General features: G+C 34.1%; 1 protein-coding gene across 3 annotated transcripts in view; it reads right to left on the bottom strand.

Moving 5' to 3' along the window:
* LOC135080247 (aquaporin AQPAn.G) overlaps positions 1-27332 on the bottom strand; it is a 90249-nt gene that overhangs the window by 34900 nt on the left and 28017 nt on the right. For 2 of the 3 annotated variants that reach the window (XM_063974935.1, XM_063974950.1), the window contains one exon: positions 10860-11056. In XM_063974935.1, coding sequence (XP_063831005.1) covers positions 10860-11056 — 197 coding nt within the window. Of the gene's footprint in view, positions 1-10859; positions 11057-15260; positions 15624-27332 lie in introns of those variants that run through there. The other variant, XM_063974943.1, reaches the window with a different exon arrangement.

Below are 27332 nucleotides of genomic sequence, written 5' to 3'. Positions count from 1 at the left end.
GAATTAATATTGGGAATCCTCTAAGTTTACATTACGTAGAACAAATTTAGAGCAGTAACTGGACAGAACATGTTTTTATTCTCAACGAGGAAGCTCTTGCCCTTCATCACACCTGGTGGAAACTGATGATTAGGCTGAAGGTGGAAGGGAATTTCAACTACAAAGGAACTATGGCTTCCTACCTCCAAATTCCGGAACACATTGTTATTTTAAGTAAGTTTTAATGAACATAAACCAAATATCCCTCCTTCTTCTTCTCACTGTAGTAGATATTTCAAGGGTAATAGTAAAATGTAACAACTGCCTCTGTCTTCAAGTGGTAAGAGGTAAGCTTCAGAGGTCCCGGGTTTGATTCCCAGTGGAGGTGAAATTTTCTGCTCGGTTTGGTTGCTGGTAGGGTTTGATCTAAGTCTTCCTGGCTAGCAACTCTATTTTCCTAAGTCTGTCACTATAACAATAATGTTAATAGCATTACTGTATTCCGGCATTTGGAGGTAGGAAGCCATAGTTCCTCTGCAGTTGAAGTTCCCTTCCACCTTCAGCCTAATCATCAGTTTCCACCAGGTGTGATGAAGGGCAAGAGCTTCCTCGTTGAGAATAAAAACATGTTCTGTCCAGTTACTGCTCTAAATCCGTTCTACGTAATGTAAACTTAGAGGATTCCCAATATTAATACACTCTAAGAAAGTCAAAAACACGTAACGGAATCTCCGACTTACCACTTTAGTGGACCGATTACAGGAAATAGTGGCCCATTAAGTACATGTTTTTTTGCATTATTATAAATGTTCAGAAAACGGCGCAGTTTTTAAAATGGTTTTGGACCTATGGAAGTTCTTTTTTTTACTTAAAATTTTAAGTTGAAAATTTGATAGTGTTCTGATAAAAGCATAATTTTAATGTTTCTAGCAAAACTTTTGTATCTTGAATCAAAGATAGGAAGATGATTATTTTTTTCAAACATCTGCAATTAATAACAATTCTGTCGAATAAAAGAAATCTGAGAAAAGTCACCCCAAAAAAAGATAAAAATGTTTAAAGCCTACTAGGTCACAAAATTTTAAAATATCACAAAATTAACTCTATCTCCTAAACTAAATACAATCGTATTATACACATGGGGGTGATTTAGGTACACCTTGATGTAAGGAATCTAAATTTTTCTTTTAGACCTCACTGTTTTGGCCACCCTGTATAAATCTATACTATTGTATAGGGGAGCGAGGGGCTTGTTGTAACAGTTTTCATTCAAACTAATATATCTTGAGATCTATTGATTAAATGTCTACTAAATAAAGATGGATGGATGCTGTAACTCTTCCTGTACCAAATCAAGTAAAAATAATACCATAAATATTGGTCATTATTTTACAATCAATTATTTTCTAGAAGAAGTGCGGTGTTACAACTTACCTCGTGCTGGGGGCAAGTTGTAACATCTACCGGGGCAAGTAGTAACGCCAAAAAAAAACCACAATAATACCTTTAATCATTTATTCTTTGCTTGTTTTTTAATAAAATTCACATCTTTTAAAAGTAAGTATTATACAAGGTGTTAGGTAAATGGGTTTATGAGCCGACACTAGCCCATGTTAACATGGGCATATAAATGGTATGGTGAAGTCAGAAATTTGATATCATCATTTTAATTTTTTTAATTTTCATACAAAATAAATTTTATAAAATCCGATTTGTATGAAAATTAAAATAACTAAAATGAAGATATCAATTTTAAATTAAAATAACTAAAATGAAGATACACTTTTTTAATTGAAAATTAAAATAACTAAAATGAAGATACACTTTTTTAGTAAGCAACACCTAAAAGTTAAGTATTAAGCAGTCTTATTTAGTTAAACACTACTTGTAACATGTTACAACAAGCTCCCGCATTTTGTTACAACTAACCCCATGGTATGATTTTTAACATTTATCAAGATAACTATTTAAACAATTTAGCAATCATAAAAACTGTTACAGAACTGAATAGAACTGATATAGAACATTTGAAATTAGTCAGTAATAATAACGCAAACCGAAATTTTACGACAGTACAATTTTATATTACCTGGCAAAAATGAAGCACGTGCACAATTCCGCTCACTGCGCCGGCCGGCGGGACACTAGCTATGGCACATGATACGGCGCGGTTTATAGGTTAAATCGAGTCAAAGACATACGTCAATTGCGTTTAAGATCCTAGTGAAAAGAGCCTGTTACTACTTACCCCTGTTACAACAAGCCCCTCGCTCCCCTACTATCTATACTAATATAATAAATGTGAAAGTACCTCTTTCTGTCTGTCTGTTTTGCTTTCACGCCTAAACCACAGAACCGATTTTGATGAAATTTGCCATAGAGATAGTTTGAGTCCCGGGAAAGGATAGTTTTTATCCCGGTTTTTGAAACAAGGACGCGCGCGATAAAGTTTTTCTGTGCAGACAAAATTCCACGCGGGCGAAACCGCGGGCGGAAAGCTTGTAGGATATAGGTAATTAGGTAATGTTACTAATCCATTAAACATATCACTCTCGCCGGGATCTAAAAATAGAGATATGAAAAAGCTATACATATAAATCACACCTATTCTATTTACTTGTCTTTTTTATACCAACCAAGACAAAAAGGTAATTACCTCACACAATACATTATAATAGCATTGTACTTATCCTTTACATCGTGTACCGTTAATGGCGATGCGTTGGATCGGCGCGGGCGCAAGCAGAGGTGCATGACCCGAGATCATTTTTCTTTTTTACCCTCCCATTTGACAGGTCCGTTAGTTCACGCGTGGTATAGCAATTATTAAGGTACTTCGCGTGATAATGCAAAGTTCAATAAGAGATGAAAACGAGAACCAAACAAAAGGGTGTTTAAATAGCCAGTGATTACAAACGATACTTATCCGAGGTTGTAATATGTGATTTGCTGCACAACGATAAAGGCTCTACTTTCTTCGCTGAAAATGTTAATTCTAGAAAAGCAATGGCAATAGTAATCGCTTGGTTATGTTTAGGTGTTATACAATACTACAGTATTAGAAGACGAGATAAATAAAAATGGCAGGCAGCTATGGCAGGAGACAAAACACAAGCTCAGATAATTTTGATAAAGAAAAAAAAACAACTAAAATCAGTCACATACCAAAAACATTAAGCTATCATAGCAACTTCTTCACTTAAACATAGTTATGTAACAGTGATACATTTATAACAAGCACTTATCAGCTAATCAGTCACTGTCAGTAGTATTGCCTTCGACAACCCGCTCTTATCTCTCGTTAAATCGAGCTTCTATTTTACTCAGCCTCTAAAATACGTGTGGTAATTAAAATCAATTAATCTTAAGGGCCGGTAATTGATAGATCATTTATTAATGTTTTGACCCTTCACGGCTACAAATTAAACTTGTTAGTTTTGTGAGGTAGAGACAGTATGAAATAAACGGACTATATGTCAGCGTCTTTCAGACTGTTAGGTAACTGGTGCGAGCTAGGGAGTTCCAAAACCACACACTTATAATATGTATGCCTACGCTAAATGTTATTATAACTATATTGTGTTACATGTATCAACAATGCATGCACATAATTGGTACAATTTTCCTATGCAACGATATTGTCACAATAAATGATAATTGAATTTCATGGCTAATACAGTAATAAATACATTTTATTGTATTTTATTATATCGACATAAATGTACGATGAATCGAAGGACCAATTTCTTGTCTCATATCATGTATTTAATCTCATTAGTGTGTAAGTAGTATTACTTTACTTCTAGTATATTGCTAAGTTAATACAAGGCTAAATAAGAAAATAATATGTCGTAAAAATGTTATTGTCTATCAATACAAAAGTACTTGGTAGTGCTTGACACAGTTTGTATTGATAGAGCAAACATTGGCGGCAAAACAAGACAAATATCAACATCTCTTTAGGTACATCTCTTATGAAATGTACATAATAAAGTATGTACTTACATTGTACTTATTTACTTATTGCTTATTTTGAATATTGTGGGAATGGCCGTCAATAAATATGAAAAATATTTGCATTTCAGTAAGTACAGTAGATTTTCACTATTCATTGCCTATGTAAGCCTACTTGTATTCCTACTAGGTTTTTAATTGTTATGTACCAATTAAAATTAAAATATCTTACAATATTCATAATATTGGTATTAATATTTGTACCGTATAATTGATTTATAATAGGTAGGTACTTAATTACTTTCGGTAATAATTCCGTTCAACTTGTCGGAATTAATTTATTGGTTGAATAAAACGGGTTTCTAGTTTTGCTTTGCACTTTAAAAACGTTTTTTTTGCAATACATAAAGAAAACAATACATAAATAGTACAAATAAATAAGTAAAGTACTCCAGAACATTCTAGAGTCAAGATCAAAAAGTTCACTTTAGAGGTCTTTTTAGATTACATTAAAATGTTAATAGATTTGAATGGACAGATGAAATGGCATAGTTGTCTGTGTTTACAGATCGTTTTGCGTCTTAATAGGCTTTTAAGGCTCACCACATCATAAAACTGTGGCCCTTTGCTGTTTAAAGTTCACAAACAGCGTGGGCAATGTGTGCAAATGCAACATTATGTCAAACTAGTTTCTGCGTGCGGTTTTGTCTGCTAGGATTCTGTGTTTGTCCAGGTTTTTCACTGAAAATCTTCTTAACATGTCGTGCGATAAAAATCTATAATAATAAACCACATTTCTATTTAATTATTCCAAAACACTTCATTTTTTTACCGACATAATAATTATATGAGTTTTTAAGCAACTAGCTTGAGATGTTCAAGATATTTTTGCAACAAAAGGTTATGCCACTCTCAAAGATCCAGTCTATCTCTAGGTGTATCAAATTTCAACGATAAGTTGCGGTTTAGACTTAGACTTATCAAACAGACAAAGTTCGTTCACATTTAATAAAATAGACGATAAAATGTAACACAACATAGGGTTATCATTTTTTAATTCACTAGGAAACGTTTCAGGATGCATGACGTCAGAGGCTCGTCCTATGTCCGATAAAATGACGTTGTTTTTGTTTTAAAATAAACAGGCATTCTCGAAGAATACGTTTATGATCACGATGTAGGCAGGTTAAGTTCTTAAATATGTGTATGTGTTGAGGAAAAATAAAAAAAATGCATTTCTGATGGTACAGTCAGCGTCAAATATATGATAACACCCAAAGGGACCAAAAAGTTGATAACACAACCTTATTCCAAAGACGTGTTGCGAACGTTTTGGCTACTTTGGGTGTCACGAACTATTTGACGCTGACTGTACTTCGGAGGTGCCAAATACCTTATTGTGATTACAAAGCAATTCTGTTTCTGTTTAGTGTTTAGAATGTGGGCGGCTGTTTCGCAACATTTAGTCATTGTTGGTAAATATAGTTTCGGAAGACGAAGACGTCTCGCAAACTATAAACAACGATTACACAGTATGCTCACTAAGTGGCAGGACATAGATAAAGGGAGAAGTAGCTTGATTTGATTAGCTACTAATCCTTTACAAGAGTACTCATAACACGACAATAGGGGATATAAAACGTGATAGGAATAAATCTCTACCATGAACTATACATAATAATATACCTACTACGGTAAATACATTTTCTCCTCCAACTGTGTTAGGTAGGATAACAATTATGCACTTATGCACACAGAGAGCAGCCTTCTTTTCATAATATGTAATAAATAGGACCTTTTTATTTGTGGCATTGACTTAGTTCTGATGTTGTTCTATAAATGTCATACAAATCATGCACAGGTGCAGCGAGGTGCAAAAATGTGAACATTTAGCTCTTATTGCATTAACATAAGGATGACAAATGGAACAATTCGACAGCTGTGAACAATATCGTCAAGTGACAGTGACATTGCCACACGCAGGCTCGCGCACGCGTAGCGATTGTGATGTTAATCGACGATTGACAGTTGATGAGTTGCGCAAGAGTCGATCCGATCTGTCACGGTGAACGCACGCTTGATTGTTGTATTGTGTCAGTCATCATAAATGTGATCCTTAAAGTTACGGTTCTATACCAACATGTAATAACACTCTAGAAAATATGATTGTGTAGGGAGAACGGTACAAGCCAAGCCAAATACTTACTGGCAGCGAATGTAAACAAAAATGTCTATCGACTTGTATAAATAAAATAATAAATAATGTTAGGGTCTGTACTTACACTAACCTAATCGTATTAATTTCAAGATTTTTTAAAAAATCATCACAGTGGACAAAATTAAATAAATGGGGTGTTAATGAGTTAAGAAAAAGCTAAAATAGTAGCTTTATTTTATGAATGGAAAATAAAAGTTATATTAAGGAAGGTCACTGTATCACTGTAACATCTTCAGCAAAGATGGATAATCATTTTAATAAACTCGTATTCATATTGATTTATGACAGGGCTGGATCGATGATACATCGATAGATGAGCAGAATTACGAGTAGGTACTCTCAAACCTACAAAGATTAGATGAACTTAAGTTTGAAATGGTAAAGCGTTCGAACCGATAATTTATTAACATCTCGATTATTCATTTGATTGCAAGCGACTCAGTCGCATTCAGGAATATTGAAAGCAAATATAATATCAGATTAACATGTGAAGACAGATATTAATGGATATTCAGAACGAATCGTCAATTCAAAATGATCATGTTCAATTCAAGACACCGCAATTTTATGTACTTAAACTATATTAAATAAACAGCGAAATCACTTCAAAGTGGCTTAAGTGGAGCTTTGAACAGACGACAGCACGTCAGGCTACACATTTGTGTTGCAAAATCAACCCTATTACAATAACACAAGATCCCACAGTTTATTTTGTTGTGCATGTTTGCTGTCTGTGCTATGGGAAGTAGACATTTCTCATGACGGTACTGGTTTATAAGTGCATCGGTTACGGAAGACCATTTTTTGTACTTGTACACAAAGTATTGTTACGTAAAAGTAAGTTACGGTCTTAACAATGGTCTCGTGATATGTGGTTGTTGAATGGTTGTCATAATCTTAGCTTCCTTCTCAGAAACAGTTTATACTCGTATTTTTGATATCAAGAAACTTTAATATTAAAAGTAAAAGCTGTAGGATGTAAAATTTTGTTGCAAAAGAAATCTTGTTAGAACGTAGATACTGCTGTCGTTCATACTTCAATAATGATTCATAATAAATTAATGATTACCTACGTTCCTCTTTACTACTATTAAACCAATGTCGCTCCCGCTGACTGTTCGTTTAGATCTTTTAAACTACGCATGGATTTTAATGCGTTTTTCAGCAATAGATATAATGATTCATTCAAGACGAAGGTTTTTAAGTATCTCTACCTATAATAATGTAAAATAAATGCATTCGTGCGAAGCCGGGGCGAGTCGCCATTCTAACACAAACGGTTCAGCCAAATACGATATCACTCGCTCAGTTTACTCCTTTAAACGTATGTAATTAAATTTGAATCAATTATGTTTACTGAAAGGTCAAGGGAGGTACTCGTCATATTTAAAATAATTATTGGTAATAACGTATTGATTGATTCATTTGATTGATTGATTAGAAAAAAGGATCGTATGCATAATGATGTAGGTACTTACTCGAACATTTACTAAACATTATGATGAGTGCATGATTATTAATCGATATTGATGAACAGAATTGGAATTTACTTAACCCTGAAGCCTGATGACGATTTCTAAGAGTTACCAAAATATCATTTTTCTTTACATCATGGCACATCAATCTCTTTTCTGACATTGTCATTTCATCTTTTCAAATATGTACTTAGCTGAAAAGATTTCATGTCCAATGAAAACGACTGGAGAAAAATCACAAACGTTATAGGTCGCTGAAAATGAAGTAGAGATACTTCGATTACTATGTTCAATGTACTCACGCCTTGAATGAAATGCTTACAAAGTTGAGTACACAATACAAGGAGCTTCGTATTCATAAAAAGTTAACAGTTGTATCGTTACAGTTATATCGCACAATTGATCAATTTGCGCAACGCCCGGGGCTGAGCATGTGCGTGACACACCGATGCCATATTCGTGACCACTCGATGATCTCGATTACACTCTTGTTCGGTTTGTTTGACTATAATAACAATTATACGGTGTCAATACTCAAACATATTTAAACAGGTCACGGAACTTTGAAATTTGAAGCCTACGTAAACTTATCGTCCTAGATTATTTGATTATAGTGCCTACGCAGTCAGTTATAAAACTATATTGTTTAATATCATACGTCATTTCTTAACATTAATCTCTTAAATGGTTTACGATAGCAATGAAATCGATGAGGTTACGATTTAACGCGTGTGAACTTTACTAACTCGCACGCTCACCAACAACTGCAGTTTTCCATGATAATTAAGCCATAAACTAAAACATGTAATATGTAAAACGACTTCCAACAGGGAAAGCATTTATATCTATACATGTATCGGAACATTAACATAATGAGCGTGCTTGTGAGTCAAGGTCGATTAATTCGCCTGTTTAGCATATTGGCCTTTTAGATATCGAATGTATCGTGCGAGATAGGAGTAAATCTAACACATGAGTGATCAGTCGTCACCGCGAGTCGGCGTGGGAAAGGCCGGACATTGGCGGCATTGTCCGATTCTCTGTTATTGCAAACCACATTTTGTTATTGAACTATTGTTATAGTAAAGCGAAGCCGAGATTGCTTGTTATCTTTGGATGTTTGGTTAAGATTAGCCGGATTAAACGTTTACAGCGGATTATTAAGATAGCCTGCAGCATATCAGTAGTGTTAATTTATTGCCTATCCTACTAAGTCTAGCCAACTTGTATTTTTTTAGATAAGAGAGTAGTGTCTATTGAAGACATTATCGCCATTTAAGTAACTACCCACTATTAATTAGTCAAAGCACTTAGAAAGTACGTAACGTATGTCATATTTGTATAATGATCAGTAAGACAAATCAATGTATTTTAAAGCCCAAGTCACTTTCGTTTCCATTTATCAAACTAGGCTTTGAAAGCCAGATGTCAAACGTTAATATTTTGATCAATGTTCGTCTTAAAAGTTATGAGTTATGCCGATTATTTTTTATATGAGTGCGCAGTGAATTTCACCGCGATAAAAAATAACGATTCTATGATTCTATTGAGCGTCGACTTTCCTTATCGCTACACTCAATAGGTTACTCGTAGCTCGATGCGCCACGAATGGATCGACACGCTTTATGTTAATGTCGAAGGAGATCAATCTTAGATTTCATCGAAATTCGAAAAACGTTATGCTACTATAATTTTGCGAACGATATCGAAAAGGAAACCTTCAGGAGAAGTCAGGTCAATATCGAAAATAATATGTAATACGATATCGAGTAGGTACCTACGCTACGCTAGAAGAAGATGTAAGGAAACAGCTTTTTGGGTCAAAGTAACAAAATAAAAAAGGAAAACAAATACAACTAAACAATTAGGAGAAAAGGATTGCTGGTGGAACTGTCAATAACACTATATTTTATAAGAAAAACTTGTACTGAACGCGAAAGTTTAAAATCTAAATATATAAGTATGTCAACGTGAAATTGTGAACTCTCATTTTATAATATAACGCGTTAGATTGTAAACTAACAGTGGGTTAGGTTAGGTTAGATTGTAATTTAACTACGTCAGATTATAATCTGACGGAATTCACAATTTTACGGTGACATAGGTATATAACTCAAAGGTGACTGACTGACTGACTGACATAGTGATCTATCAACGCACAGCCCAAACCACTGGACGGATAGGGCTGAAATTTGGCATGCAGGTAGATGTTATGACGTAGACATCTGCTAAGAAAGGATTTTACGAAACTCCACCCCTAAGGGGGTAAAAAGAGATCCACGCGTACGAAGTCGCGGGCGGCCGCTAGTCTTATATAAACTTGTACTGGTCGATCTAAAGTCTTTGCTTATTTTGGGTCTAGATGGCGCCGTGTTTAATTTAGAATATTCGAGGAATTTTCTGTGCCAGGCACATGACGACGATATTTGAAGACAACAACATGGCTCATACAAGACAAAGTTTAAATGGTAATAAAAAACTAAACAATGCGAAATGTTATTTTTTTACTGCAATTGATTTATCATATCCAGACCGGTTGTGTGGCGTAGGCAGTGAAGAATACTTACTCGTATTGCGTGTCGCAATGAGACGTTTTTTGTAGATGATATTGGTAAAAATATTATTATTTGTACTCCATTTCATTAGCATATAAGTCAAAGTCCGTTGGACCTTTTATGACATCTAAAATTAGAGTGGAAAAATCTGAGTGGGCTGAGAAGTTGATTAATTACCCTTCAAGATGGACAGGCTTGTTTTACAGAATGAATTTAGTACCGAAGTATTTAGAGCACTCGATAAAGTAACGTCTAGGACAAAAAAAAGTTTATGTACTTTCAGTCTAACAGTTTATAACTACGCTCTCCAAAACACAGAGTCGAATCGAGAGTCCCATAAGGATGTTTAACGGTACACTTTACACTAGTAAAAATTACATCTTCTACTCCATCTAACTACAAATTGTATAAATTATTTCTGAGAAAAATACTTTCTCTACCTATGTAGAGTATGTATGTACCTACAACTAGCCTACGACCATTAGTTAACACATTTTAATTAGGATTTATAGCACATTAATAGTTACCTACATTTAAGAATAGAAACTTCAATGTTGTTTTATTTCTTCTGTTCAGAGATTACATTACAACTATACCTAATGTCTTTTCAGAAGATCCACTAATATTTCTTCTGAACAAAAATTACAATAGTAACGCCTTTCCAGAAGTTCCACTGACCTGCACAATGGATCCGACGAGCAGACCGAAGGCAAGCGCGATGGTGGTGACCTGAGGGGCGTTGGCCTCGACGACGGCGATTATGGACGCCACGCCGATGGAGACCAGCACGAAGGTTCCCAGCAGTTCTGCCACCAGCTGTCGCCACAGCAGCTTGTTCTCTGTGATGTCTGAGAGGCCCAGGATCGAACCTGTCTCTGGACAACAAATGGGCAGGTAAGTCGGATGTTACAAAACATAAAACTCGACTGAATCACAGTCATAATATTATTCTCATCTTCCAATTGATCTAACTACTTAAATGATAAAAAACAACTAATCGCAAGCCTTAATTTATGCCTGGAATTGAATAGAGTTTAGAGCTTGGAGTAAGTTCTTCATATAATTTCTAAAAGTGCGAAAATGTTGCCTTTATGCTTTAACTCTATGGAAAATGGTGCGGTGCAGAAAGACGGAAAAAGAAAAGATATTTTTCATAATTTTCATGACATTCAAAAAGGCATTCAGTTGTTAATGTTAATTTTTTCAGCCATCGTGTAACCTCAATTAACGTCTTTCATAAAAGACTCAAAGTATAACAAAATATTAAAATAACATAAGGTGTTACATTATTTTCTCGTTACGAAAAAGTATGCTAATAGAACGTTTTGATTTCCATTGTATGGGCTCATACAACGCATTCCGTACTCTATCATGGTGAATAAACATTTATGTTATCGACCTACTTTAAGGTGTAACAAATTCCGTTTTTACGGCTTTTGAATGTGAATACAAAACGAGAAACGAAGAAAAATCGATGTAATCGATATTTCTTAGAAACACGAACTATATTACTGCAGTTAAGTCATAAAAGATGCTTATTTCAAACTCTAATAGGTATAACCAATTATATAACACGGTTACTCATTTGTTTTTTCAATAAATGCATCAATATTAATCTGTGGATCCATTGAAATTGTAACTGGACAAGTGAAAGGAACATAAATACACATAAGTGAATATAATTGAGTATTAGTGTATGACAGGTTTGTTAGTACTACTCATAACATGTCACTGAGCGGAAGTTGATGGATGAATGTGGGGTTAACTATTGTATTAAAAGTCAATAGTTTATAAGACTCTCTCCTGAGATATAATAATAAATATCCTAAGCTTCTTATAATATATTTTACCAATAGTCATTCCTATTTTATAATCACAAAAATAACAAAACAGTAGAGCTATTTTTGAATCACTCCAAATTCAAATTTTTCCAAACTGCTTAAAATGCGATTTTGCATGTGAATAGGTAGGTATTTAGTATTAAATTTCATGTTGTATCTGGCTTAAACAAACCAGTAGTTCTAGAATTATTACATAAATTATCTACTTTTATTTATTTTCACCTCATTAAATATTATTAATAACCTACCTTTATCGAATCGAAACGATCGAATTTTCGGATAGTTATTATTAGAATTAAATAAACGACGTGCGTATATTATGTGTAATCATGAATTTCCGCTTTTAAAAAGTACTTAATCAAAATTAATTACTTTACATTCAATCACTTTGCGAGTAGGTATCCTGAGCCGTGAAATCAGACCGAGTGTTCGCGAATTCTATGGAAATACACCGAACAAATCTGTACTCAATTATTTTTTTCTGGCAATATAACTTTTTTTAGCTGTTGGTCACGGTAGCGATACTTTTTGGTTTATTTCCTAAATGTGTCACGGGAAAGTAGCCGTTAAAACATTTAAAAATCTAAGCAGCAAGAGGTGATATTTGCAGACGCTGTGTACCTAACTTCTTTTATTTCTGGCCAGTCACTCCTACAGCGCATTAGTCGGAATATTTCGCTGGAGCAAAATAAAACAAATACGAATATTATTAAACAGTAAAACTATTATTATATTACCTACATCATGATTGAAAATTTATACTTAACTCGTAATAATTTGCATTTTATTGATATGAAATACTTAAAAAAGTTCTAATAAGGTAATCAGTATTCTGTCAACATTTCTAAGCCTAATTTATAGGCAATGCTCTTATTATAATGTGACCTTACAAAGCAAAATGACAAATTATTGCTATAAAATGTAGTACTAAGTTGATCATAATTATACATACATATAATAAGTTGGTATGTGCGACAAATATAATTATTTACTTTACAACCATATTAATGGACGTATTGTGTAGAGACAATGGCATTGCTCGAATAAATTTTAATGATAATGTTTTGGTGTAGGTGAGTAATGCGACTAATATTCATTTGAAAATATTGTCACCTATATAAACTCTACCCTTAAAATTATTGTTTTATAAGTGTTTGCACTAGTTTTTGTCCGTAGCTTCGCCCATGTGATTTTCCGTCCGCCACAGAAAGATTTACCGCACGCGTTTCGCTTTTAAAATATCCTAACAAAACTATCCTATGTTTTTTCTTAGGTCTTCAACTAACTCTATACCAGACAATAAAAGACCAATATCTGGATGGATATCCACCCTTTCAAAATTTCACACAGTCCTATACTATTGGATGTGAGTTTGTGAGGAAGATGGATGATGATATAATATGATCTCTTGCCTTTATTTATTAAATACTAGCTTTACGCCCGCGGCTTCGCCCGCGTGGAATTTTGTCTTTCACAGAAAAACTTGATCGCACGCGTCCCTGTTTCAAAAACCGGGATAAAACTATCCTATGTCCTTTCCCGGGACTCAAACTACCTATCTCTATGCCAAATTTCTTCAAAATCGGTTCAGTGGTTTAGGCGTGAAAGCAAGACAGACAGACAGACAGAGTTACTTTCGCATTTATAATATTAGTATAGATTTATTATTATGTATCGTGGTAGAGCAATTATTACTTATTATTTACCCCCTTACTAATAAAAATTACACGTATCATTGTATCAACAGTATTTGAAAGTAACGTTTAGTATAGAAATGTCATTTTAAAACATTTCAACAAGCGTGTAACTTTTTTTTTATCTAGGCACAACTTAGGTAAGGTGCATCTACTCGTATGTAGTTTGTAATTAAATACTTTTTTCAATAATATTGCTCCCATTTCTATATCTCAAGGCAATGAGAGATTAACTAATCAAACAGCGCAGGCGCATTTGCAGGACCTTGTGTTTGCACCTGTAAGTCAATGTTTACCTACTACAAATACTAAGTACGCGCTTGTGCACCGAGATAAAATGATTTAGTTTGCTCTACTTTTCTTTATTTTTATAGCCATAAAGTTATTTTTATGAAATGTTTTTCTTTGTGAACTGCTAATGTTCTTCGATACCTTTGTATTAATTATAAGGATTTTAGACTAAATCTGAAAGCCAATAAATACGATTAGAAAATTACCTAACACTATCTTTTTCAAACCCTGTGAGTGCAGTGAAATGGGCGTACTATTACATACGAACAAAAAAATTAATATGACAAAACAGGCTTCTTTATTACAATACTAAAACACATACAATTGACATTTAACAATGACGAACTACAGGTGTTCAATAGGTAATATTTAAATAGAGCAACTACATAACTATTTATGTCGTTTTCATGATTCTTATCACTTTTCTAGAACTATTAAATAGTTAATTAATGTCGTTCGATATTATTATACTAGTTACTTTAATGTGTATGCTAAGTTGGATCACATTAACTGTATGTAGTTTAACGACTTGGAAATTATTCCGGTCTGCAGTACTATCGGTTAAATTAATAGTATTCAATTAGATAACCTTGGAATTGAAGTTAAAGAGTAATTAACCATACTCTACTTTTGTCTCTCAAAAACTTGAAATGTAAAGTAAAATGCATTTCTTTTATCGTATATTTACCATTCACTAAAGCCTGGATTTATCTTACAAAGTACCTAAATGGGAAAATAACGGTAGATCGTAAATAAATAAAGGTTTCTATAAACTTGCTACTTATTTAAATTGATAATGTATTTTTCTTAATTTCCAATTAAACCAAAATTAAATCTTCAGAAACTGTTCGTTCTGGTGGCATTAATATTTATAATTTATTGGTTTGTGTATTGAAAATAAATCCGTTTTAATTTCTTAAAGAAACAGGTACAAAGTGTTCACACTGAAAATTAAATTCCCCTAATGCTCTATTCAAAACGTTCTTTTTTCAGTTAATAACAACATTTCTAACTATTTTCATTGAAGTGGTAAAAATTACGGCAATTAAATAGCAATGTTACGGAATGCAACGTGAAAAAGTAATTCTTATCTTGTGTAAACATACTCGTATAATCATTTTCCTTATAAAGACAGTGCGTAGATTGTTATTTACTTAATGCAAAATCTTACTCTACATAATTTTCAGTACTGTGTTGCCATTTCATATAATTATTTAAATATACAAGCAGAATAATTGCTGAGTACTACTTACTCTTCTGCATCTCATCCATAGCGTAATCCGTTTTCATCGTGATAGTATCACCGGCGAGCACTTTCTAGTTCAGTCCAGGCACTTTGCGTTTAGACAGAGCCCAACCGCAGTGTCGACAGATAAAATAACCACTGTGAAAGTAATTTGCTTCCTAATTGAAAAATTCCGATGCCGCTATTTCGAAAGAAAAAGAAATAATAGAACGTAGTTCAAGTTTGAATTTTTGAATTTCGAGCGTTGACCGCGTGTGTGAGACCACCTCTCGGCGTCGCAACATACACTTGAGTGTGCGATCTGTGACCGGGGATGGCTGACAGGTAACAGGCAGCGAGAGCACCGCACTTTTTCGTTTCAAGTCGGCACATACTTCGCCGTGTTTACAAATTAACCGCGAATTAATTCGCCCATATATACGCGGAACAATACCGCGGCGTGAAATGCCGATTGCAGACTATTGTAGCTCGCCTATTTACAAACTGATAAACAATAGGTGACATTCAAAATTACGTACAATGATATTGTATAATGATATAATACGGCCCGTCACAGTTAATGTGAGAGCAAGGATTTTTAGTCATGCACGTGTATTAACTCTACATACCTATTTGTTACGTGAAAATATGTATTTGATATTGATACAAGTGGTACTGAAATTGTCATTAATATTCAGGAATGTAGTGAACCGCAGGAATTTTATCGAATTTGATATTTTAATTACTGATCACTTTTTTACAGTGATATCTCAAATTCGGTGGCAATCTTTGTTTGCGCACACGTTAGATAGTGTTGAGATAATTATGTTGTCGTAGTCTGATTGCTTTAGTTAAGAAAATAAGCCGCAACGTTTGCCGGTGATAGCGATGATAGCGGGAGACTATGACGCGCCTTATGAACAAAATTTATGAAAGATGGGAAAAGATAATATCAGTTTTTATGGCTCAACATAAACTTCATGAAGTATGTCATGGACTGACACATTAAGTTATTGTTAAAACTAAAAGCTTTTGAAAGCAATGAAGTTTTCGTGTTATACTCTTTATTTGTATTTTATGCTGATAACTTACTTGCCCCTACGCGTGCGAAATGTTAATACTAATTATTTCGTCCTTATTTTTATGACGTGCGCAAGGATATCAAAATTAATAGGTAACTATAGGGTCGTAAAAAAATAAAATGATATTACTTAATGAACCAGTTAAATCTTTAGTTAGAATAGCACAATAAATTCAGATTGACTTTTCGTATCATTTTATTGTAATTATTTTGGTTATGGACGCAATTTTTCGGCGCAGTTTCATAATCTTGAAGTCAAGACCAACGATCTTACAATCTCTGAAGAACAAAAAAACATGACGTTACCGAAAATCCCCGTCCATAATTTTGGAAACAAATTACGTGTATAGATAAAAAACGTAACTTTATGTTTAGTGCCCAATTATTTTGCAATGTCAGGTGGGTTACACCATTATTCTCTAATAACTATAAACACCACGGTTGGGTGAACACTGTTTCTCGACTGAAAATACTAGAAAACTTTGGCTAAACATTTAAGATTAGAGGTAATTCAGAAAATAACACGCATCCAATTTAGAAAAAGTCGCAACAAAAATATGTCTACATTTGATCGTAATTGTTATAATATGTAAATTGGTCAATAGATGCGTGTAGACTTACAACTTACAAGTACAACTATCAACTTTATAATGAAACAACTGTGTGCTAAACCCTTTTTAGGGTTCCGTAGTCCTGACAAGGAACCCTTAAAGTTTCGTCAAGTCTGTCTGTCCTTCCGAGGTTTTGCTTGGAAACTATTGACACTAGAGAGCTGTAATTTTGTAGAGGTATGTTTATTAATCACGCCGACAAAGAGCTAGAATAAAATTTTGAAAAAAAATTTTAGGGTTGTTCGGTTCCTACATGTAAAGTGGGGATAATTTTTTTTAGGGATCCGTTTTCCAAAATATTGAAGTTTTAAGAGCCAATTTTTGAACGAGTAGCGCGTCCCCGCCTCTCTAAAATCTAAACTGTTAGCTTGAAAAATCTTTAAAAATTCATGATAATAGTGCTTTTTATAAACTTTCAAGGAAAACTATAACGGTTAACATAGATCACTTAGTTTAACAGTAGTAATCGTTTTACTCATGTATTATAAAATTTCATACCTCATAAAAAATACTTAGAAATAAATATGAAAAGTAACTTTAGATGAAGTAATTGCTTGCTTCTGAAATATATTGTGTTAACGACGGACAACTACGGAACCCTATACACTGAAACGCGAAACGAAACGCACTTGGCCAATTTTTTTAAATATTACGTTGTTGTTGACTCTACATTCTGCAGAGTCAACCAACCAAATTGCGACCAAAGATGGTAGAAGAATAATCTTAGGTTTTTTACAATAGACGCTATTTATGTTGTCGTGTTTGGCACTAACCACAACCTCTTGTTTGGATGCAAATAATTATAATTTATTTGGATATCAAATAGATTTTTCCGGTATTTTAATCGACTTAGATGCTAAATCTTGTTCTACTAGCAAATTAGCAATGTATTTATAAAATTCCTATTTCGATACGAGTATTATTAAATTAAGTGATTAATAATAGCTATTTATAACATATTTATAAACTGTTATAGAGATATAAGATCGGCCGGGGCATATTGTATAGCAGAGCGACATACTATGTCACGGGCACGTTTAGAGGATAGATGATTCTTTACAATCACATAGGACACAAAAAACGAACTTGACACACATGCGAGTGGCGTCGATCCATCAAGTCAATCATTGCTGAGAGTACGAGAGAACGTTTAGTGGTAGAAAGGGATGACTTTAAACGTAAATGATCACAAGCAGGTAGGTAAATAATACATATTTTATATATAGAAAATCTTTTTAGTCATTCAATTTCAACTTTGCTGAATATCTTGAGCTGCCCTCTGAATGCGCTCACGAAGCTTTCACACACACAACACACTTTCCGCTCAGTGTATGCCAATGGATGGATCAACAATATCCACTTCGTTGGATTGGGCGCGGTGGACCCATTCCTTGGCCAGCCAGAAGTCCGGATCTGACCCCTTGCGATTTTTATTTATGGGGTCACATGAAGTATCTCTTGTATGTAACCCCCGTAAACAACGAGCAAGAGCTTCGTGAGCGCATTCAGAGAGCAGCTCAAGATATTCAGCAGTTTGACAACAAGAGTCACAAAAACAAAAGTGAGAAACAGACTACGAGCTTGTATTAGAAGACGGGGCTCACAGTTTGAGCAGGACTTAAAATAATGTACCTAGATAAAATTAGGTGATACAATTATTATTAAAATACTAAGTTTTTCATTTATTGAGACCCAAGAACAGTTGTTAGTGTGACTTTTTTACTTTTTTATTTTTATGAAAGTATCTTACTAGACGTTTAAATTCAAATAAAAAAATAATTATGTAGTGTTTGTTAAACACCTGTACCTTTTTGAATAGCTAATGAATCAAGGAACTAAATTCTGTAATTTGTACACAACATTCCATACATTTTTTCTTGGAAATTCTTCGTTTAATTACCTAAAACATATTTTTTTTGCAAAATAATACATGGTTTTTTAGCTTTTACTTGAGTAATGACGATTCTTTCTTGCAAATTTTAATTTAAAATGTCAATCTTATTATTTAGCTATACGAATACAACAAAAAAGTTACCATTATTCCGTATTCTTCATTACAAGGGTACATTTTAACATAAAAACTGGAGATTTTTAAAAAAATACTTAAATCTTGAATAACTTGGAAATGAACAAGTTTCGGACATGGTGTCATATGACTTAAATGACTGCAAATAAGCTCTACTTTAACCCCTTTCAAGGAATGTATCGCTTTACCTGTCACCCTGTATAAGAACGAGGGGCCATTTGTGTAATTATAAAGGTTTTTTTTTATTAAATATGGTCAAAAAAGGTAAGATTAATAAATAAATGACAATTTGATCTGGCAAAATTGCGGACTGACACACGCACTTGCGTTGCGATCCATCACGTGCAATCGCGGCCGCTAATGGTAGCAAATTGGGCTGCCTTATCACTTATCACCCATCCTTTTACGGGATTACGATAAACATACTGAGTATGCAGTGCGTGCGATAATTATATTTATAGATTAATGTTGACGGATTGCAGAATTAGCACGAAAATTTAATTTTGGCGTTTCAATGATCGATTAAGAAGTTAATCTCTTTACATGCATTAGAAAGTTTGTAAAGTTATTAAAAATAGCCTCGAAAGTCAAGGTATTTAGGTATGCCCTATTTTACCGTGTATGTCTGTCTGATAGCTGCTATGTTTTATTTTAATTGCTTCCGTCATAATCATATTTCAAACTCCTGCGTTATTCTTCTGATTAAATTCGTTAATTCTTATTAAGTTAGTAATCTCATAAACGAACGTTGTGAAGAATATCTAAATCTACCTCATACCATATTATATCAATGTAAATCTACTATCAATCCAATTTACTACGTGAAATCTTGAGACTTACATAATTACATTATGAATGCTCCCAATTGTCCAAAAATTATGCCTGGGACGTTTTAATTTGCCAAAAATTTTAAACGCCAGGAAGACGTATAATATTCATTAGGTGTTACGGCCTCAGTTTAACACATTTGACCTTCTGATTTCAATTCACACTGATAAAATTCGTCAATTGTCATAATGTTTCTTTGATTTGAACGCATTTATTGAGCATACCTTGTAAGGTGAGTTTAGACTAGAGCATTTATTTGTAATAGAGCAAAGAGTAATAGTAGATAATAGAGTGGATCACTCTTTCACAAACCAAACGTCGTACGTTTTACCTGTATTGTACCTACCATTTGTAAGAAAGTTACATTACATAGAAATGCTCTAGCTAGTCTATACCTACCTGTAGGTACAAACATTAAAATTAAAAAATGATATCCGCTTCAATCGATCAAAACATAAAAAGATAATTTACGATAAATATAATTACAATTCTTTGTGAGCCATGAGAAAAGTGGCCTAAGATTGACAAAACAATAGAATGCTTCCTGAGACTTGATGCGAGTACGTGTTATTGGAGGAAAATGATGACAAAATTGACACAATTTACTTATTATAAAGATATTACGTCTGTTTGTTTATTTGCTATGACGCATGGAATATAAGACTTTTAGAAAAACTGTTTTTTGTAGAACTAAACCACAACAATCATAAACCATGGTTTTATAAAAACTGCATAAGCTGTGAAGTCAATACCCATTTAGGAAATAATGCATTTCAGTAACTAGGCACCCAATAACGCCTACTTATAGTTTCAAATACTTATACTTAACAGACTCTGAATACAAGCTAGAGCTAAAAAAATGCATTTGTATGAAAAACATTTTAGTAAATAACAATTTAAAAAGAGATAGGTAGCATAAATAAGCTCAACTTATGAAGTAAGTCAGAAACATGGTCGACGCAAGATGATCAAACATATTAATTCCTCATTTGAAATTAGGTTAGCTCACATGAATGAATGATTCAAGAATCTTCTATGCAACAGAAAACGGCTTTCACAAAAAGCCTGTAACTAAAACTTAATCAATCATTAAAAGCAGTTTCATGATTGCCTAGCCGAGCTGTCACGGCCATGACAGTGACTCGCAGCTGCGGTATAATGTGTCAAATTGCCACTCCGATGCGCGTGCGTCACTGCATTGTCTACTGAACTGCAATTATAAAGTTATTAAGTAATGATATGTTATTTATTGTTTACTTCAGTGCGTACTGTATGCGCTATAGAATAGCCTAGATTTTAGATAATTAGACTGTATTTAATTCGTAGATCAACCGAGAAACCATATGGTACTCGTAAGTATTTCTTTATAAACATGATGCTTTTAATTATGAACATGCAATTTTATTATTTGCAGGTCACTTTGGTCGAAATTCAAGACAATCATTTTCAGCAAAGGTGGTAGATTGGGCCATATTTTCAGGTTTTCAATAAATGCTTACAAAATAATATAAGACTCACGCTCGTATTCACAAACATTACTATGAGGTCTCACAGTGCGCGTGGAAGCACAGGGTGACACACGAACCAATCATAGAGCTTTATTCAACGATGTGCGTTTGATTTGCTGCTTCACTTAAGCGAGCATCGTTTGTGAATACGGGTAAATAAGTGTTTAGCATTTCGTTGCTCAGTTAGTATTACAAATTACAGGTAGGAAACTTCAAATTACAGAATAGTCTAGTCACAAGCATGCTTTAACATATAAAATAAACACAAAATGGAAAATAACGTCCGTGACAATGACAGTGAGAAGCGGTGACATAACTCCGCGACCAGCTTCTAATCAATTCGTATATTATCACCGATTCACTGCCGCATCTAAGTTAAAATATGACTTAGTTTGAATTATTTTATTTGTCTGTCGATTTAGACAATATGATGTCATAAACCTATTTGTTGTGTCGATATAACACGAAAATTAGTGTGTTACTTTATCGATACGAACTACGAAATGTTAAATGAAGCGAATAAGTAGTTATTTTATTACAATTAATAGTAAATTATACTGCTGAAAAGTGCTATTTAAAGCTTACTTACAATAATTGACTTTATTATTATTGTAAAAAAATAATCTTGGGACTGTAGTACTAGCTCTATTTATGTGTTTTTCTTTATCTCTTTTATCTATTAATTTGACTAATATTTCATGTCAATAAGACTTTAACTTAGCACTGAACCTAAACGTAACTTTCGTTTCACCTCTACATAAAGGGTGCTCACCTTTACTTTTTTGGTTAATATTGAATTATCTATTCGCTTTTAAAAGCCGCATGCTTCCTCAAATACATTAAGTATTATATCATAAATATTTTCCTGAATAAGATGGAAATGTTATAAATAAATCAAAGTTAGGATAATGAAGCGATCACGCGCAGCAACGGCCGTGACAATGAACGTCGCACGCGCCGGCGACACGCGGGCGTGCGGTGGCCAAGTGGACACAATAACCTGGACAAAGACCCTTTCTCTTTAATATGGGATTGTTTCGATATCAAAACAAATGCCGTAGCGAGAAAAGTATTTTGTTTTAATAAAATTAAATCAATAATTGTCTCCACCTTGTCACCCACCTACTTACGATTAAAACAATCTTTGCTTTTCTCCTGCATCCATCGCATTGGTTGTAATGATAAATCACAACCCTGCGTATCATAGTAAATGAGATATTATAGGCATCGTTCTATCATAGCTTAATACGATAGACTCTAAATTAATAAATTGCACCAACTATCACAACTATTGCTTGACCTCAAGCTATAAAGAGCTTATGCTACGGCGATAACTTAATCAAAATAAAGAAACGGCCGTTCTCATCATACTAAATTCGCACCGGGATAACCCGCAAGCTCAGTATTAAAAATTGTGACTGCTCAGGTAAAATTAAACGTTTACTTTGTCTCTCAGAAACCAAATGCCTGGTGACTCTACACGATCCAACGCGACGCTGTTAAGCGGTCAAATTAACTTACCGCCAGCCTGCCAATTGCAGCCGCCAATAGTAAAATAATAACATATATTTTGCGCAACATCTCGCCTGCTTATGTAACCCGCTCGGGAATGTAAAACTGGAAAATAACGGAGCTTACATTGCTCCAGGTTTACGTTTAACGTTATTAAAATTCTCAGAATACGAGTACGAGTCTTGATTTACAGTTGACCGAACAAATTGTCACAGTTGTTTGAACCTAGTCAAAGTAATTTCATTATGAAAATAACACTTTAGGGCCTGTCACACCTATGATAGGATCGATTCGTATATCTTTCTCTATAAAATAAATAAATAAATAATAAATAAATCTTTGGACACTTTTCACACAACTATGTTCGTTAGTTACAAAGTTACAACAATATCTATACTTATGCATTATTTTCATAAGCGCTTTAAGACAATGTTTATATGGATAGATACATAGATAAAACATTTGTTTGCATAACAGAAACACACATTACAAACAGAAAGTACCAAAAGTATGCATGCATGCATGCAACACTTTATTGTCTCTCTAGGTAAGGACGCACTTTTAATTGTTTATTATTATGTATATCCTCGCCCAGTCTTGCTTAAGGTGGTGTGGATGCGTGGTTTGCTTTTAATTTTGCTGACAAGGATCATAATTAAAATGCACCATACATCAGTATCTCATGCAAACAATTACGAGCCAACGGGTAAAAGTTAATATTAGAACCACTACGAGAATATTTATGTGGTTTCTACAGGAAACAGGATAATGTTAATTTTGTACATTATCATCAAATGCTGATAAGGAATTAGTCAGCCTGAAAACTAAGACTGAACAAGGGCAAATTATGCACCTAAACTAAACTACATTCGTAACCAAAACCTTATTTGAATAATTTGGTTCATTTGAAACTTCATTAAACACATTTTATTGTGTCATTTAATTTACACCATGAGTAAATAGGTACTTATCGAAAAAAACATTGACTAAATGTGTTGTTAAAAACGCCTTAACACACTACCACTTAACGTGTGGCTAACTCATAATTGGACATTAATTAAAATTACGCACATAAGATAAAGTTATAGCTAAGCTCATAACTTTCTTTTTATTAGAATATAACGCTATCTGTAATTATCATCAGATTGCATCGTAAATCTCTAGAAAGTTTTCCACTCTTACTTAGTAAGTAAGATTCTAGAATCTTCGATGATGGTCAGTAGCAACCTAACCTTATGAAAAAAAAACTCACAAAACTCATTTATTTATGCAAATAGGCTTTTAAAAAGCACTTTTACACGTCCCAGTATTAACCCTACCACTGCTTCGGGACAATAAATGGGCCAGTGCTGAGAAGAAGCAGCGCAAGAAACTCAGTAACTATTGTAAATACAAATAAGTAGCTAAGAAATGCAATCAATTCCAGATTAGTTCAGGACATGAGTGAGAATCTTGTGGAACTAACGACGATCTAGTGCCAGCGGGTATGCTGGTTGGTTTCCGCGTAAACACGGCGTAACCTAAACCTTCACGGTTGACAGTGGTCGCGGGCCGGAGCGTATCTGACGTGTGACATTGGAGGGCCTTGAGACGCTGCTCAAGTCACAAACTTTATGCTTAACGCTATAGTCCAAGATTCACTCAGAATCGACACGAATTGGCACCGCCTTGCTTTGCTTCCGAAAAGGTTTGTGAAATGCAAGGCGATTGAATTTATACTAATAATTATAAATTCGAAAGTAACTCTGTCTGTCTGTCTTGCTTTCATGCCTAAACCACTGAACTGATTTTGATGAAATTTGGCACAGAGATAGTTTGAGTCCCGGGAAAGGACATATTATAGTTTTTAACCCGGTTTTTTAAACAGGGACGCGCGCGATGAAGTTATCCTGTGACAGACAAAACTCCACGCGGGCGAAGCCGCGGGCGGAAAGCTAGTGATTCATAAACTGCTAAAAAGGGACTAGTAGAATGCGATTTGCCAGCTACATTGAACCAATGAACTCGAATTTGCCTAATGGAGCCATTTGTGAAGGTGATTCATAAAATCTTACAACAGTAGTTAAAGCCCACATGATTGTATGTGCGTAGAAGATAGTATCACCCTGCGTAATTCTCAACTATTTTTACTCGCTGTCAACTTTTAAACGCAATGTTGTTTCGACCTGTTTGTAGTGCCACGCTTAAGCTTTTATATTATTTAAAGTTTTAAACTCTTAAAAACGCTAGTGCAGTTGCACAAGCAGTTGCTTGTGGCTTGCACCACACATTAAGATTCGTAACGTTTGTCGCCGTCTGCCGCGCAGCGCCGCAGAAGCCGCGCGTGCAGAATCATAATAACTTCGCACGCATTTCCTTAATCTTCGTTTCTATTATTTTGCATAATTAGATGTTCTTAAATGCATGTCAGATATTTTTTAATTAACAAAGATACTTTGCAACTTGGGTTTAAATGGAAGCCTTATACAATTGCGCGTCAATACCGGTACGCGTACACGTACTAGTGTTTTGGTAGCGACAACAAAGATGGATTAGGATTTAGCAGATGTAAATTGAATTACCATAAAGTCTATAAATACTATAAATCCATCAATGATCAAATGATGACTGTAGGTATACGTAGTAGAAGAAATTTATCGATACCTACATAAAAAAAATAGAACAACCTATTACAGATATTTATAATCGCGCTTAACGAATGAGAACAATCGCCATTTTCATTCATTTATTACAACAAACTCATTGAGTATAATCAATGGGACCATTGTTAATTTAGAAACAAAAGAAACTAAAACAAATTGCCATGGCGGAGTTAGCATGTAATTTTCTTAAAACAATTTACATTGTCTCAATTGCTTTCACTGCTGTAATTGATATCTAAAGGTATGATGCTATCACGAAAAAGTACCTACTTATTTGCAGACATTATTACATTACCTTTTATAAATGCAGTATTAATTAAATTTCTAAATCGCTATAAGAAACTAAAAAAAATTAGGGTCCTCGATTCACACGATTTTTTTCTGACATCTAGCGATGTGGGTTCGGTTAAAAAACAAATATACAAGCTGCTAACTTTTGACAGTTCCACGAACATGTCATGTCAAATGGCTTGATCTGGCAGAAAAAAAATGGTTAGCTCACATGCGCGTGGGTTATTTTTTTTTTTGCAAAAAACAGACAGATATAAACTTAATGTAAACTATAATAAAAATAATACAATGACCACAATGAAATGCGTGTTTTAATTTAGCGAAGCTATTAAAGATAATATGTACAGAAAATTATTAGTTATCCGGTAAAAATGAAAAATGAGCATAAGTACAAAATACGTTTCTTATGTTGGGTTTTCCCACAGCATAAAACCGTGTTCAGGTATAAATTTAAATTAATTAAACGTTCGCAGATCTAGGAAATTGGTTGACGCACGTAACCCACAACTGGAGCCAACCGAATAAACTTTCTTTTCCGGTCAATCTTTTTGAAATAACTCTTGGAACTGTTTAATTTAATGAGTAATAAAATATTCATGACATTATCCTTTTTCCAATCTTAGTTCATACTGCCAATAAGATTGGCAGTAGGTAGCAGCCCAGAGTGTCTGTCCAATAACACATACCAAGGCGTCTTAATGAAATTTCTCTATATGTAGAGATGAACCCACCACTCCTCGGATGTTATCACTTATTCTATTATTATGTCGCGATCAATTTGCAACTCCCGGCTCAAAGGCTAAAAAGTCGAGATTTTTACATAGGTGACTTTATCGAAACGAAATAATTACTATCTTTCTTCCAGTGTTAAATACGGTGCCTGGATGCGAGCGGCGCAGAACCGGTCTTTGTGGAAATCTTTGGGGGAGGCCTTTGTCCAGCAGTGGACGTCTTCGGCTGAAACGAACAAACAAACGAACGAAATACTGTTAACAGTTAAACATAGAAGCCTACTACATATTTCTTTGCTCTCAACACTAATACTATCTTAATATAGAAACGATCTCCAAGCAAATGATTGGGCATCATCCACAAGACATTGACAGAGAGCAACACACATTAACCGATACCGTAATTGAAGCTTTTAAGTCTCATAATGCATGCGCCTGCGCCTCGATTGCCGCCTCAATGGAAACTAACTGCGTCAAACTAATTTGAACCGACGCATCTACGAAGGCACTCACGGGTATTGACCTAGTTTTGTTTGTATTTGAGAGTTTTATTACGAATGTATAAGTATAAAATAAAGTAGTTAGTACATATGTAAGTAATTTTAGTACCTTAATTAGAGCTTTTAAAGTATCTACAGGAACAAAAGGATTTTGATGACGGACTCATCAATAGGTAGAGTGATAGAAGAGGAAGGTTACCTCTAAAATAAGGCGATGATTTTTAAAGAGACCTATAGGAAAAAATCAAGCCGTCTAGCTGGGAGCTTTAATAGAAAAAAAAGAGCCTAATGTTTGAGAGGTAATAAAACAATTTATAGGATTATTTCGCTCCTTAACATTTGGTTATTGTATGCTAGTAAAGGTCTCCAA

Source organism: Ostrinia nubilalis, chromosome 2 (genome assembly GCF_963855985.1).
Source record: "Ostrinia nubilalis chromosome 2, ilOstNubi1.1, whole genome shotgun sequence".
In the NCBI taxonomy this organism is placed as follows: Eukaryota; Metazoa; Arthropoda; class Insecta; order Lepidoptera; family Crambidae; genus Ostrinia; species Ostrinia nubilalis.
This window is presented reverse-complemented; position numbering and strand designations above follow the sequence as displayed.